Raw genomic sequence first — 16,740 nt, 5'->3', positions numbered from 1 at the left:
CCTCCTCTCTCTTTGCTGGCCTGGATGCTACACACTCTCAAAGTCCCTTCTGGGTAGTTTAGTTCCTCTGTTAGATTAAGTCTCTCTGGGGACTGCTATCCCTCTGAGCCCCTGCTGCCCCACTTTGGTCAGTCCGTGAGGTGCCCTGGTTTGGAGCAATTTGTGCCCCTCCTCCTCCCTCTTCGCTGCCCCGGCCGCTGTTTGAGGATTCCTTAAACAGCAGCTGACAGACTCTTTTTTTTTTTTTTTAATAAATTCCTCTTGTTTAAGCCTGCTATTCTTGACAAGCGCCTGGCTTTTCACACAGTCCAAATCTCTGACCAGTCTGGAGACTCTCTAGGTTAGGATCCCTCACTGCCCGAATTTTCTCCCTTCTCCAGGTGTCGCCCGGCTCCCCAGTTTCTCTGGTAGTGTCCTAGCCTGAGACCACAGTCTCAGAGGGAGAACACTATCTCTGTGTGTCTCCCACTTCGTCTTTACTCCCCCTAGCGACTTCAAGCATCCAGGTGTCTCCTGGTGTGAGGTTCCCTTCCTTGCTCTGGTAGGGGAGGGAGCTGTGGAGATACAAATGGTGATCCGGCTCTCCTCCAAAGCTCCTGCAGCAGCTGCTGACCCTGGCGCCAGGCCAGGGACTGCAGGAGCCTAGGTCTCCGCGCCAGGTCCCAGGCACCTTAACATCCCAATGCAAGCTCCTTACCGTCTGTTTTTCAATGTCCTCTACAATTTCAGCTTCCAAACTTCATATAAGCTGGGATCCCATTGGCTGTTTACTCTGTTCCACAGAAAATCAGCTAGGTGTTCCAGTTGGGTGTACCAGCAAGTGGGTTCAGCTCCCACCTACCTTGCCACCATGCTCCAACCCAGCAGTTATCAAAATATTTGATGCTCAATTCATTTTTGCAAAATTGATTTAGCAGCTAAACCAAATTCAGATCAAAGTTCCCACCTCCCTTGCTTCCTGTATTCCAAGTCTGTATCTTGAAATGCCTTTTCTGAATCTAGCCTCCCTGGTTCAACTGTGCATCCCTATGTACATTGGCACATATTGTGTTTACTCTGCAAAAAATTTTATGGTGATAATTTCATGCAAGTAAATACTCTGGCCATTTTATGTTTATATATTTTCTCTTTGTAAGTTACTGAATAAATTTTACAAACGTTATTAAGTAGATAACAATCATTATATAACACTATGTGGAAGGTAAAAATTGCTTGAGCAAAACCTAACAATACCTTTTCATCTAGACATCATTAAATATACACACATGTGATATTCATATTTAATCAACCATAAGTATATTATCATTGGCAATAAAAGCCTTAATGTATAATTTCTTTTCAGTCATTGCGTATTGAACATGCTAATAGTAAAAATGATAAAAACAAGGAAAATAATTAACTTCAGTAACAACTCAGTGAATTTCTCATTAAATAAAATTCTGTGTGTATCTATTTTTTTTTCTTGGTATGTGTATTGTTTTTACTTTGTTTGAATTTTGCTTTTAAAAGACAAATAAGAGATTTCTTAAAACTGACTATTGGCATGTTTCTGGGCAAGTCTATTCAACTGCCTATTAATTTTACCTTACAGTGAAGGTTGGTGCATAATGATAACTTTGAGACATAGGTATCAATTAAAAGAAAGATTTAATTAATTGACCATAGTTTTAATATTAAGGTACAAATGTGAACTATCCCCCAATATTAAAATAATTAACCTAATTATATTTAGTATTACATAATCAGTCATTATTAATTAAAAGTTAATGAAGATTAAATCTTCTCTTACCAGTTGATCCATTGATTTTTCTACCTTATTCTCAATCTTCTCCTTAGTCTGCTCCTCCACTGGAGAATCCCTATTTTAAATTAAAAAAGAAAGGTGTATCCACAATATCTCCTTACAAAAAACACAATTAACTTTCATAGCCAAAACTCAAGTGAATTTTTGTCTGAAAGGTTCAGAAATGTAAATACTGTGTCAAATACTGTTAAAAGACTGTTAACCCGCTCCACCGCAAATACCTAAGGCTCTGCCCCTTACTACATAACAGGCGTGCTGAGACAACACATATGGCCAAAATGAAGGAACAGATCAAAGCTCCAAAAATAGAAACAAGCAATGAAGAGATAGCCAACCTATCAGATGCACAGTTCAAAACACTGGTGATCAGTGTTTTGGTGGAGCATGTTAGCAAAAGAGGAAAAAGTGAAATTAAATGATTGAGCATGTTAGCAAAATAGAGGAAAAAGTGAAACTATGAAAAGTGAAATAAAGGAAAATGTACAGGGAACCAACAGTGAAGGGAAGGAAACCGGGACTCAAATCAAAGGGTTGCAGCAGAAGGAAGAAACAACATTCAACCAGAAGAGAATGAAGAAACAAGAATTCGAAAAAATGATGAGAGGCTTAGGAACCTCAGGAATAACTTTAAAGGTTCCAACATCCAAATCACAGGGGTATCAGAAAGAGAAGAGGAAGAGCAAGAAATTGAAAACTTATTTGAAGAAATAATGAAGGAGAACTTCCCCAATCTGGCAAAGGAAACAGACTCCCAGGAAGTCCAGAAAGCTCAGAAACTCCCCAAGAAGTTGACCCAAGGAAGCACACACCAATGCACATCATAATTAAATTACATAAGATTAAAAATAAGGAGAGAATCTTAAAAACAGCAAGAGAAAAGGAGTCAGTTACTTACAAAGGAGTTCCCATAAGACTATCAGCTGATTTCTCAAAAGAAACCTTACAGGTAAGAAGGGGCTGGAAATAAGTATTCCAAGTCATGAAAGGCAAGGACCTACCTCCAAGATTACTCTACCCAGCAAAGCTATCATTTAGAATGGAAGGGCAGATAAAGTGCTTCCCAGATAAGGTCAAGTTAAAGGAGTTCATCATCACCAAGCCCTTATTACATGAAATGTTAAAGGGACTTATGTAAGAAAAAGAAGATCAAAAATATGACCAGTAAAATGACAACAAACTCACAACTATCAATGACCTAACCTAAAAAAAAAAGGAACTAAGCAAACAACTAGAACAGGAATGGAGATCACATGGAGGGTTATCAGCCTCGAGGGGGAGAAGAGAGAATGGGGGAAAAGGTACAGGAAATAAGAAGCATAAATGGTAGGTAGAAAATAGACGGGGGAGGTTAATAGTATGGTAAATGGAGAAACCAAAGAACTTGTATGTATGATCCATGGACATGAACTAAGGTAGGAGAATGATGGTGGGAGGGGGATACAGGGTGGAGAAGAATAAAGGGGAGAAAAAATGGGAAAACTATAATAGCATAATCAATAAAACCTATTTTTTAAAAAAGAATATCTTAGCAACAACTCAATCTCCTCATGTCCAAAACTGAACTCATAATCTGTCCTCTCTGTTTCTCACACACACCATATTAGTCAATGGTACAATTTCCTTCTGGTTATTAGAAACCTTTGAGCCATCTCTTCTTCTCTTTTGCCCTTTTCCCATATTTAAGCAGTCACAGAATTCTGTTAGTTACAGTTTTATAAATCCCTCCTTTCTTACTAGCATTTCCTATCTCTACTATTACAAGCTTCTGTCAGCTTCTTCCTCAGCAATTACAAGTGTATCTTGTCATCCCATTTCTTTCTACTATGAAAAGAGGTAGTTTTTCCAAATTATAGTGTAAGATTTCATTTCTGTTCTTAAAATGTCAATGGCTCTGCACAAAATAAAGCTAACCCCCTTAGCAGGACAGTCAAAATGCTCCCCAAGAATTTGTCTTCAATACTTTTTCTTACCATTTCCTTAGCCAAATGACCTCCTATATTCTCTGCTTTTACACCCATCAAAATGCTTATTCACTAAAGTTCCATTGAAAAATCACCTTGTGAAAACCCACTCCACCCCAGTTCAAAAATTATTGTTCCTTTCTATATATAGGTTCAACATCTCTAATATAACACTTGTGTGTGCATTTTGCCTAAATGTAAAATAACATTTTAAATATCTTCCTACTACATTACAATTTTAGGTGCACAAATTTTATTTGGTCTTTATTCCCTAAATACCAAAGAGATCAGTAAATGCTTGTAAAATAAATTAAAAGATCATATTGCTTACTATATGAGATAGCTATAGGTGGAGGGGGGAGATCTCCAATATTAAGCTATTGTTTAGTATTATACAGGAGAGGTATGGCAGGCTGAACTTGCCCTGATTGGAGGGGACGGATGCACTTTTGGCCTGGACCCAGATGAATCCCTCAGTAGAGTCTTCTGTGTTATGTTTAGGTTACCTCCTATAAAATGAGGATAATAATAGTATCTACCTCATAGAGTTGTTATGAGGTTTATATAAGTTAACATTTGTAAAAGTATTTTTAAAAATGCCTGGCAAAGAGTAGATCTCTGTAAGTTCTTGTTAAATGATAAATAAAATATTACTTTGTTGAGATGCCCCAAATATGACAGGCCATGGTACATTTTTCAATTCTTAGCTCTTCAGCTAGGGTGTGGTCCTTAAAAGTTTTTTCTAAAATTGGATTTCACCCAGTCTACATCCCCCACTAATCAGAATTGAAGTATAAGGGTATCTCATTCACATTAGCTTCCCAAAATTATATGGAAGAGACAAATGGTATGTCTTTGGAATACAACAAATGCAGTTGGCTTTTGTCAATCCATCCCTTACCTCACAAAAATCTCTTCTGGTAGAGAATCCATGATGTGCAATGTTCTTCTGCAAAAGTGCAATGCTTGCACACTGACTTTTACTATTGCTGTTTAAATCTGTAAGGAAAGTAGTATTTTTAATGGAAAGGTAGAATTATATTCTTTCTCCCTACTGTATAAGTAGTACATGATCATTAAAAGAAAATTTTGAAACTGCTATAAAAGAGAATAAAAATCAGTTTCATCATTCAAACATAAATCACTATTTACATTTTAATATACTTAATTTTTCCAAACATAGGTATATTTTACCAATTTATAATCATATTGATAGACAATGCTGAACACTACATCACCAATGAACACTATATCAAAAGCATCTTTCTTGTTGATATATATTTCTAGCAATCACTCTCAATGGCAATGCAATAATTGCTTGACTGGGGATTCTTTGATCATTTCTTAATAGTTAGACATTTAGATTGTTTCTCTTTCTTTTACTATAAATAGTATTTTGATAAACTCCACTGTTCATAAGGCCTCCTCTGTATTTATGATTATTTCCTTATAATAAAATCTCAGATGTAGAATTCCTATGTCAAAAGACACTAATAGTTTAAGCCTCATGCACACTGCTAAATGGCTTTCGGAAAGGTTTGTACTAAGTTATATCCCATAGGTTAAAAAGTTCTTGTTTAACACAATCTTGACAGCACTATTTGTTTTCGCCACTTTTCCCCAAAGTCGTACAATTGTATAGCTCCATCAAATAAGAAAGGTGGCATGTAAAGAACTCTTGCATAATTTCTGGCTCAAATATCAATAGATATTATGGATGTTTCCTGAGAAAAATACTGAGGCAACACAAATGAAAACAAAAGGGGAATAATAAGAATAGTATCATTAGTATATCTGTTTATTTATTTTTCTCTCTCTACTTAACTATCCCAAGACCAATCCTTCTCAATTTAGTCCCATATGATTTCTTCTACTCAGAATTCAAGCCTCCAGACTCCACTGCATTCTGCTAGTCTGACTTGCCATTCTGATCCCACTGTACATAAGCCCAGGAATTGTTGGAGCAAACATTACGTAAAATACTTCTCAGTGTGTTGGGGCAAGGTAAGAAATGATGAGAAAAAGAAAAGAATATGGTAGCAGTAACATAAATGAAGCAGACCTGGAGTGCCTTGGGCTTGCTACCAAGCACAACACTGGGTAAAGTTTCTCACTTGTTGCCTCTGGACTGCTTCCTTATTGCAGTAACTGAATAGCTAGTTTCTCTAAAAGTATTATTTAATACACACCCATAAATTAGATTAGTAGAGCTTTTGGAGGCCCATTACTAAAATGCAATTCAGCAAAGGTAATTCCCAAATCAAGAAGACATATTCCACAAGATCATCTGTGAATTACTTATTAAGAACTCAGATTATATTTACTCAAAGAAACAATGTTTTACATGATGTCCAGTCTCCCAACAGCCAAAAAAAAGACAACACCTAGAGAGAAAGAAGCACCTGAACTTTCTAAGTCTTGAGGTCTGAGTATCCAGGTCTGAAAGCTATAAAAATCCCTGAAAGGGTCACTTGTAAAACACATATCCCTAACTATAATACTATCTATATTCTGTATTTGACTCATACCAGCTCTAAATTACACAGAAAGTCTTGAGGCAAAGGTAATTCTATGCTAGCTGATACTTCCAAATTAAAACACAAATGCAAAGATTCACACACTTGCTGACTTCTATCTAAATTTTCTCATTTAAAACACTTCTCAGTTTCTTGCTCATTGCTAACAAAACACTTCTTGCTGTCAGTATTAACCTATGCAGAATCTAGTTCTCCTAAGTAAATTATTTTATTTTAGTTTTATTCTTATTTTAATACCTCAATAAGGAAAGACATATGCCTAGTTAAATTTTCATTCTGTTCAAATACCAATGAAAGGTACAACCTAAAGCTAATAACGAAGCAGAGAGAAGCTGGATAAGCCTTATTCTTTCACACTAAATCAGATCTGCTTCATTTCTTTAATACAGTAGTCTAGAAAAGGACATGGCTTTCAGAATTTTAGGATTTTAATCAAACTGTTTGTCTTTTATGGTTTCTATAACCTCGCTAGACATTTTAATAAAAAATAATAGGCATTATTTCATACCCAGAGCAAACAAATGTTAAGCCTTTTCTAGATAAACAATCCCTTCATTCCCAGAATTTAAAAGCTCAGACATGAACACCTCCCTTCTCTGATGAGCTTTCCTTCAGTCAGTAGTTGTTTACACAGATAACAGGGAGGATAAAAAGAAGGGAGGCAAATGCTCTGGCAACAGGGTTCAGAGTCTAGAAGGCCTCTGTTAAGCTGTTCAGTAGTTGGCTTGAAATAATAAAAGGGTGTAAAATTAGTTAATCAGAAGATATTTGGATTCTGAATTAAGAGTTTAAAAAGGCTAATGGCTTTCTTTTTCAGCTTTCTTAAAAATACAACCTGAGATGAATCTCTGTGATGAAAGGTTTTCCAGGAGAGACCATCAATCCCACCATTTCCCTGGAGCTGAGCAGACTGTGTGTGGCAAACCCTAAAGCGGCGGCAGCAGCGGCGGTGGCAGCAGCAGCAGCAGCACTTTACAGCCTCTGTTGGGAAGGAAGGTGTAAGCGCCTAGCAACAGAAAGGAAGTAGCCAGCCTGAAACATTACCCAGGTGCTTCTAAAATAATCCAAGGTTCTTACCATAGCTAGATGCTGAAGATAACCTTTAAACTGAACCTTTAAACTTCAACATGGGGAGAAGGGTGAATCTGGTGTCATCTGGTATATTCATTTCAGTAGACTTTTCCTATCAGTAGGAAACTAAAATCTGACTCTGCCTTCCAGGAACTGAGGAACTGCTCTTCTACTGGAATCTATTCAGATTCTGGCTGGTAGACTAGAGGGAAAGCTGAAATTCAGTGTCAATTTACAGCACATTTTTGTCTACCAACCAAAATGATTTTATTTACAGGCTGTTTGAAAAATAAGACATTACCATCCATGTCTTGATAACAGTAAAATACCTATTTTTACTGCTCTGAGTTCCCGGCTCCCACTTTTCCTCTTATGTACTAAATTATAACAAACTTTTCTTTTATTGTAAAGGTTTACCCCCCATTTATAAAGCTGCATTTAGCACTATCAGAGTAGGCACAGCTCTTGTTTATAACTTTTTTAGCATTCATTTAAACATTTACCTTGAGGACTCCTAACACCTCCCTAAATTGTATATAAGCACATTGTTTTTAAATCCACCTGACCAATGCAGAGGCTCCAACTGGTCAACAAGTTTACATTTCAATGTGTGGGAGGATATCCCATGAATTTGCTGTCCTTGACAGCCCTGGCACTTATAGATCACCCAATGCCAACTAGAAAAGTTAATATCAATGTGTAAAGAAAAACAAAGGAAATTTACTTTTCTCAATGCTATTAGCTTGAAAACAATTGATATTTTTCAGGGAAGGAATTCAGTTATGGAGAACTTTTCTTAGACCCACTAAAATCAAGGTTTCCCTTTCTTGGCATTACTGACATTTTGGGCTAGATAAATCTTGGTTACAGGAAGTTGTCCATTTTTAGCTAGGAACTGTTGGAAGGAGCATGTTACCTATAAGTAAATTCTCCAAAAGTGAAACATTTTCAGCAACTTAAAAATATTATGTTGTCATTACAGTTTTTAGACAATAATGAAAAAAGGAAAACAAGATGGGATGCTGAGGCATGACACATGTAGAAATGGTAATCAACCAGGAAACAGAGGACATAATATGTACTTGATTCTGTCACCACCAGTAACATAGCCTGTCCTACTGAAATCCAACTTGATCCACCCGTGTAAAAAAAGTGACACCCCTATTACCTTAGAAAGACAAACATTTGTAAGAAGAGTTTAGGTGAGAAGGTACTTCAAGCTTTTAGTTCTGAAGTTTCCATTCATATAAAATTAACTGGGTGCATTCATTTGGTTTCCTTGAAAATAAGATTAATTTTCAACAGCTCCTATATGCTGGGCTCTTGGCTATGTATCTATGTACACTGAATATATATTTGATGTTCACACAACTCTGAAAAACAAACATTACTATGTTCCATTTTAAAACTTAAGCAACTGAAGCTTAAAAATCAGTAAGAGTAGAAATTCATGCCCAAGTTTCACCAACTGAAATTCCATATTCTTTCTACTATGTCCCATTAAGTGTGATATTTGACTTTATATAAGTTTAGTGTACAATTAGGAACTGAACTAGATAATAATCACAGATGAACACTCAGAAATAACACTATTTACATGACTGTACAGGTCAGTAAATGATACTGTAAAAATTAACCATGTCATCTTAATATTTCATAGTATACTATTCACATCAGTTCTTGCTAAGAGAATTCATTTGTTCAACAAAACAATTCAGAACAATGCCAGATCTATATGTGGTACTAAAATGAATAATCTTGTCAAAATACTCTGTCAAAGTTAAAGATTTGGGGAAAGTCTCCAGTTATGTTTATCACGTATCTCTAAAGCAGTAAACCTGAGAATACAGGTTTGTGAATACATATGTGAAAATATATGAACAGCAAATCATTTTTGAATTAGAGGTAACTATAGCTACAATATTAAAAAGAGTAAGATTAAAGTAAGTTCTAATATTTGTTCCCTCACCCCGAAAGACAGTTTCAAATATCTTTAGATGTGCACACTCCTTCCACAGTCTTAGAAAACATCTTCACATTTTAGTTCATGAAACAGATATCTACCCATTTCATGAACTCGATATAGCTACTTTCTGAAAGACCAGAAATTTAAAAATGAGACATATAAAGGACTTCTCTCTGCACAAAGTAGACCTTCAATACACTAGTTATAATTAAAAATGATTACTGTACCTTAACTTAAAGTAAAAGTATGTCACTTTCACATTTAATATCTACAAAATTGGATTCAGAAACAATGGATAGTACTTGTGTTTAAACAAAATGGCAACCTTCTGATTCTGGGATGCGACTTTAGATGTGAAAATGAGGGGAAAAACATTTACCAAAAATATCTAAACTTTGTACTTTTAACCTAGAGTTGAAGTCTGTGAAATGTATAGAAGGAAAAAAATCAGAAATTGTTTGAAAGGGTAAAAATGTTTATCTTATGATTTGGCAAATCTTTTAGAGATTAGTTTAATTTTAATACGTGACACTTGGGAAAGGAAAAAGAAAAAAAATAATTATAAAGGGAGAATACTTTTGGTTTATAAACTTTTCTGGCTTTGTGATGAAGATAACATTTCTGAAAACTAAGAGGTGACATTAATTGTACAGACTTTGTTTTCTGGACCTGCATAAAGGTAAAATCAATTTAATATTGGTATTTGAATTGCTTTAGCCATAGTTGGGACATGGTATCCAAATGACCCCACACCTAGACCTCTGCCAGTTCTACCACTGAATTTCTTTGCCTTAAATCTTTGGAACCTGGGCCAGTGGAAATTTTGTTCTACCTAATGTTTATGTTGACTGAATAATCTCCTACCTTTAGATTTGGTCTCATGCTCCAATAGAATGCAAGCACTACAAAATCAGGAAAAAAGTTTTTAATTCCTCTGTTACATCACTAGTGCCTAGAACACATGGCACCTTTAAATACTCAATACTGATTTCAAGAATAAAGTTTCCCATACTTCTGCACATCTCAAGACCTTTGAAAGCAGAAGAGTGAATTTGTATGTAGATTAAGATTGCCTTCTTTGCTAGCCTCAATTCCTCCTTTAGAAGTCAAGAGCAGCCCATATGCTATATGACTGATCCCTACAGGCAAAAATGTGGTCAAGATAGGGCCTCTGTCCTCTGGCAGCTACTTCTCAAGTGTTCTTTGTTGGTTCCTCCTCATCTCTCCAACCTCTAAATACTTAAGTACTTTGGTTCAATCTTTTTTATCCATACTCACCCTATATCATTTAGTATCAAGGCTTTACATTTTTATTTCCAGCCCTCACCTCTCCCTTAACCACAAAAAATATGTTCAACAGCCTATTCAACATCCCCTGGATATATACTAGACATCTCAACATAACTGAAACTGAGCACTACATATCTTTCCCTCCCCACAAAACAGCTGGAGCAAAGCCACCCAGCCAAGTCAGGCCAAGCTCACACTAACTGCAGTTAACCCACAACCTGTGAGCAAGAAATTAATGCTCATGGTTTTAACCACTGAGTTTTGAGGTGATCTGTTACACAGCAAATACTGATTAATACTCCACACTAGCTAATATTGTAACACCCCACCCTGACTCTGATACTTTCCATCCTTCTTCCCTTTCTTTTCCTTCATAGAACTTCCTACTAATATTTATATATTTTACTTATATGTCTCACATATAGTCTATATCCCCAGTTAAAATAAAAGCTCTACTTGGGCAGAAATGTTTTGGATATATCACTGCTGTATCCCCAGAACACAGAACTGTACCTACCACTCAACAGTCAATACATAGTGGATGAATGAACAATCAGCCCTGTGTTCATAGCTCTAGTTTAATTCCCATATTAAAACATTCAGTATTCTATAGACTCTGCGCTTCTCTCAAAAATATAATTCATATTGCCATTCAGTCTGACTCATCTAATATGACTTAAACCCTGGTCATGAGTCATTAAAATTTTCCATTTTCCTATTCAGTATTGAATATGTGTTTTATTTTAAGTTTTCCCAAAGTAAATAAAGGAGCTAGACAACCCTAAACTTAGATTGTAAGATCCCAAGCATCTTTTGTTTAACTCACTTAAATGTCTTTTGCAAACTATAAACTAGGAAACATACCTATGCCAAATATAAAAAAGGATAGCAATAAAAATTTAAAGAGAATAGGGATTTTGTGCCAATCCTTGAAAAATAAAGGAGTTGGACACTTACTATTTTGCCCTAAAAATATCACGTATTCCTATAGCATATTATGTTTCTTTTAATAGTACTTACTCTGGTTTGTCTCTTTCCCCAGCAAACTCTAAGCGCTTTGAGAAAGAACGAGGACTTAGTAAATATTTGATGAATGAGTGTATATTAGCATTTAAAAAAATATTTACCTGACTGATAAAATACAGATGCTCACTTTAGCTAGTGTCTTTTAAAAATTTTTGACATAAAATAAATGCACTTTATGAAAAAATGTAGTATGGAAATAGTCTAAGGCTTCAACTTTTAAACAACTATAAAAAGAACAAATAAAGGAAAATGTACATACGTGAATGGAATTTGTAAAAATTGAAATTAGTAATTTTGAAAAAAAAGCAATAAAACTAAGGTTGGTTATTGAAAAGCTGAATAAAATAGGCTAGTGGCGGGAAAGCCCAACAAAGGAAAAAGATAAGTAACATTAGAATGAAAAAGGAAATTTAAAACTACAAAGAAGAGGTAATGAGAATAATTGTAGCTTTATAGCAATTATTTTTTAAATCTAGATAAATAATTGGTATGCTAAAAAATTTCTAGTTATTTCCAAAATCAACTCAAGGAAAGACAGAAAAATAGTATGAAATCAATACTCCTATTACAAATACACACCACACATTTTCTAAAGATCTACCACTAAATAAGCTGTAATGCTTAATTTTATAAGCCAATTGTATAGAACCCACAAAAATCAGATGATTCTTATGTGATTCTCATTATTCTATGGCACAGAAAAAAAAGATGAAAAACTTCCAATTTATTTTTCAAAAGTAATATATAACCCAAATTCCAAGCAAGAATAAAAAAATTATATTTAATTCTCATGAACACAGAAATAAAATCCTGAATAAAATATTTAAAGCATAGCAAATAGAAGGTTTGTTATTACTACCTGTGTGCTGGCAAATTATTGCACCTCTCTCTTAGTTTTTCATCTGTAAAATGGAGACCATAAGTACCTAAAGCATGGAGTTGTTATGAAGATTAAATAGTAAGAATAAAGTTCTTAGAACAGTGCTTGGCACGTGGCAAATGCTCAGTAAGCTATTACTATCCCAAGCACAAAAACAACATAACCCACTGCATTCTCATTTTAAAGAGGAAAATGAGGTATTAATTGTAAACATTAAAAGCAGACATTAAAAACACTTTTAGCAGACATTTTGGCAAATCTTTAAATAAAACAGGTATAGAAAGAGCAATGTCCTAAACATTTCAAGGAATATCACAAACCAATAGTACAACTTATATTGTGTTAAAATACTGGTCATTTCCATTCAATTAAATATTAAGACAAAGGTGTTCAGTATCTCCATAATTATTCCATATTTTGATTACACTAATGAAATAAAGTAAAACAACAAATATTGAAAAAGATGAATTATTTGCAGATTACATATAGCTAGAAAGTCTAAGAGAGTAAGCAAAACTGAATTAAAACTAATGGGATTTTAGTTAGTAGTCTGAATAAAAGATGTACCAAAACTCAGTATCTTTTGTTATAGTAGCAATGATAAATTAAAATTTTATAGGAGAAAAAGAGAGCCCAAAAACTATATAATACTCAGGAATAAACTTAATAAGAATAGCATAAGATTATATAATAAATTATATAAAATTTCATTAAGCATAAAATACAACCTGAATTTTTTTTAATGGTATTAGAAAAAATTTTTTAAAGATTTTATTTATTTATTTTTAGACAGAGGGGAAAGGAGAAAGAGGAAGAGAAACATCAATGTGATTGTCTCTCACACACCCCCTATTGGGGACTGGCCAGCAACTCAGTCACGTCCCCTAACTAGTAATAGAACCAGAGACCTCTTTGTTCACAGGTTGGCACTCAATCCACTGAGCCACACCAGCCAAGGCTGAATACTTTCTATTAACTATTCAGCAGTATCTATATCTTAATCACCCAAACTCAAAACTTGGAATCCCTTGTAGTGTCATCCCTTGCCTCGGTCTCTACACCTGAACTCAGTCATTACATCTTTCATATTTTACCCCATAAATAGTTCTCAAATTTGTTATCCCTTTGTCATCTCTACTTCATTTATCCTGGTTATTATCCTTTGGAAAGACTCCAGAAAATTAAATACTCTCCCTACTTGTAGGCTTATACTCCTCAAAATCATAGCCCTCCAGCTGCCACATAATCAATCTAAAATACAAACCTAACTAGATCAGGCCCCATCTTAACACCAGAGATCACCACTGAATTCTGGATGGAGTCCAAGTAAAAGGTCTTCAGTCATATGCACTCAGCTTCATCTACTCCTTTTCCCCCTTTGGGAGGCTTAAAACATGGCTCTATGTTTCCCATACTAGGTAGGATATGCAATTATTGCCGACTAAAGATGTTAGGGCTTCTTAGCGCTACCATCATGGTATACCCTACTACACTCACCACAGCAATTTTTGGTTATTTTATGTTAAAGTGAATACTTTATGGCCCTTCCCAGGTGGCTCAGGTGGTTGGAGCAACGTCTGGTGCACCAAAAAGATTGAGAATTCCTCCCAGTTGGGCTGTGAATTTCATTCCTGGTTGGGGCACCCACAGTGGCAACTGATGTTTCTCTCACTCCCTTCCTCTCTAAAATCAATAAACATATTCTCCCTCAGGTAAGGATTTTTAAAAAATGAATACTTTATGGAAGCGATGCAAAATTTGTGTGACTGCTTAAATTAAAATGCAAGATTTCAAAGAAAGATGGCACAGCAGGCAGATTTGACCCTTTCCCTGGGCTCAAAATGGGGATGGGGTGATGAGGACACACCTACCATTAAGTGAAAAGTCTAACACTACCAAACTGTTATCACTGCATTTGCCAAGGACACAAGATGTGATTAACACTTGCTGAGAGCACATTTATGCTAGGCAACAGTCTGCGGGACCTTCCCTGACCTCATCTCTACTGACCTATGCCCTCCAGGTAGAATGGTTTCCTTGCTATTCCTGACACAGGGTGTCAGGCTCCCACTTCCTGTGCCCTTGCTATTCTATCCACAAATCTTTTCCCCTAGAGAGTATGGCTCTTTGAAGTATTTCCTCAAACCTTGCTTTCTGTATCCTGACCTCCCATTTCCCTTCTCAGTCACCTTTACATTAGAGAAATAGTTGTTCTATTTTTTTCCACTTCACTTTCCTTATTTTGTTATTTATTGTTCTCATTTCTCATACCAGAATGTAATGGTAGAATTTTGTTTTATTTACTGTAAGATTTTTACTTTATTCACTGAATCTAGTGCCTAGACCAGTATCCAGGACACTTTAGGCTTAATTATTTATTGAGTGAACAATGTTACGAAACAACTATAACTGTTAGCAAGATTTTACCTTGTGAAGAGACTGAAGCACTGAGAATCTGATTATGGTAATACAATAAAAGGTAGAGCTAGGATTTGTAAGGGGTGAGCCTGACTCCACTCTTTACCATAACCCCATTGTGCCTGATTTATGTAAATTACATGGGTACTATTAAGGATGTTTCCCTTATTAGACGGCTTCTTAGTGGCAGGGGATACTTCCTTATTTGTCCCCTGACTTGCAACGCCTAGCCCGTGTTGCACCTAAATAACTATTTGCATTATGAATAAATGGATACAGTAATTATCCAACATGTATTTCTCAATTGGCTAATTATTTAACCTTTCAAATTTTTTTGTTTTTAATATAAAAGTAGTCTTTAAAATGCAGTGATGTAAAAAATACTTTCTTTGAATTGACAAAACATGGTTTCTGACAAGTGGTTTGATTAAAATAATATGTACCCCATTCTTACAGTTTTCTTCAACCTGGTTTTTAAAGCTTTATTCAACAGTAGTATACATTAAACAGAAAGATGCAGAAACAGCCATTCGACTCATTTCATAATACACACATGCATAATATTATCTCTGATCAAAAGCCGCAAACGACAGTGCCATTTCCACAGACACCGAGATCTGTAACACAATCATGCCAGATAAAACAAGACATCTTCACTTACAAAAACTGACGCCAATGAGAACATCCCCGGAGGAATAACTGGCCCAGGAGCCACCGGTGGGTAGCTTTCTCTACCCACCAAATAAGTTTGACAACGACAATCGTAAAGGCAGGACAAACTTGACACAAAATCCCATGGCTATACGTTTACTGTGAGAAACAAACATTCCCGACAGAAGGGGTGGACACATGACAGATTTTAAAAAGAGACACTTCCCAGACCGCCTCAAAATCTAGAGCCCAAGTTTCTCCTCAAGAGATCCTCACCGTGTCTAGTCTAGGGGGAAGCAACCATTTCTCGGGTAGAGGATGATGCACAAATAAAAACTGGCCATCCAGCGTGAAGGCCGAAGAATCAAACTAAAATACAGCGCACGAAGGAAGAACGACCCCTTGCGCCTAACCGCCCCTTCGCAGATTGAGCCGCAATCGCATTTCTCGCGGGATTTCTCGTCTTCACGGGATTTCGAAGCTGAAACCTCGCGGCCTGTCAGATAGGGGGTCTAAAAGGACAGCTCCTAATCCACTTCAGGGAATATTCGAGCTCTTCCACCTAGCTGCGGGCACCTCCCTTCCCTCCACCCTCTTCTCTCTCACACCCTCCGGTCTTTAAGAGCAGTCGTAGGGTCTTCCGGAGCTAGACCGGAACCGGAAGCTTCTGGCAGCGAGGGGGTGGGGCCGAAAATCAAAAAAAAGCGCGGCGAAAGCCGGAGACCGGACCTGGCCGGGTGGTGGTGGCTGCCTGGCGATCCTGTTACGGTTTCCGATGGACTCCACCGCCTGCCTGAAGTCTTTGCTCCTGACCATCAGTCAGTATAAAGCCGTTAAGTCGGAGGCGAACACTACCCAGCTCTTGCGGCACTTGGAGGTGAGGGGCTCCAGCGGGGAGGACGAGATGGGCTTCCCTGCAGTAATTTAGTTCAGGGTGCAGCCGGGGTGTAGTGGCCCCAGTTTTTTTCCTCAGCTGTGTTTTTGTATTGGTGAAGAAGGCAGGTAAGTGTCAGCCTTGAATTCCCACCCTCTCCTTTTCCGTCCCTACTCTAAGCCCTCCGCGTTCAGGAGGGACGAGCGACTGCTGAAAGCCCTAGGCCGAGGAAGGTTGGGACAAAATTGGGAAATTTAGGCTG

The 16,740-nt window shown here is 36.6% G+C and overlaps 2 protein-coding genes across 8 annotated transcripts in view; one reads left to right on the top strand and one right to left on the bottom strand.

The window, feature by feature from the left end:
* Positions 1 to 16,221, bottom strand: part of DZIP3 (DAZ interacting zinc finger protein 3) — a 103,861-nt gene extending 87,640 nt beyond the window's left edge. For 4 of the 6 annotated variants that reach the window (XM_045185964.2, XM_045185966.2, XM_045185967.2 and 1 more), the window contains exons 1-4: positions 15,881 to 16,221; positions 7,138 to 7,283; positions 4,667 to 4,764; positions 1,790 to 1,859 (exon numbers count right to left, since the gene is read on the bottom strand). In XM_045185964.2, the coding sequence (XP_045041899.2) occupies positions 1,790 to 1,859; positions 4,667 to 4,698 (102 nt within the window). In that variant the 5' untranslated portion in view covers positions 4,699 to 4,764; positions 7,138 to 7,283; positions 15,881 to 16,221. Of the gene's footprint in view, positions 1 to 1,789; positions 1,860 to 4,666; positions 4,765 to 7,137; positions 7,284 to 7,379; positions 7,576 to 15,880 lie in introns of all 6 variants that reach the window. The other 2 variants (XM_053918344.1, XM_024578143.3) reach the window with 2 other exon arrangements.
* A 20-nt stretch (positions 16,222 to 16,241) lies between these two features.
* CIP2A (cellular inhibitor of PP2A) overlaps positions 16,242 to 16,740 on the top strand; it is a 34,214-nt gene continuing 33,715 nt past the window's right edge. For both annotated transcript variants that reach the window (XM_045186049.3, XM_024578064.2), the window contains exon 1: positions 16,242 to 16,481. In XM_045186049.3, the coding sequence (XP_045041984.2) occupies positions 16,380 to 16,481 (102 nt within the window). In that variant the 5' untranslated portion in view covers positions 16,242 to 16,379. The remainder of the gene's footprint in view (positions 16,482 to 16,740) is intronic.

The sequence above is a fragment of the Desmodus rotundus genome, chromosome 2 (assembly GCF_022682495.2).
Source record: "Desmodus rotundus isolate HL8 chromosome 2, HLdesRot8A.1, whole genome shotgun sequence".
Classification (NCBI taxonomy): Eukaryota; Metazoa; Chordata; class Mammalia; order Chiroptera; family Phyllostomidae; genus Desmodus; species Desmodus rotundus.
The sequence above is the reverse complement of the archived record's forward strand: the minus strand, read 5'-3'. Positions and strand labels throughout refer to the sequence as shown.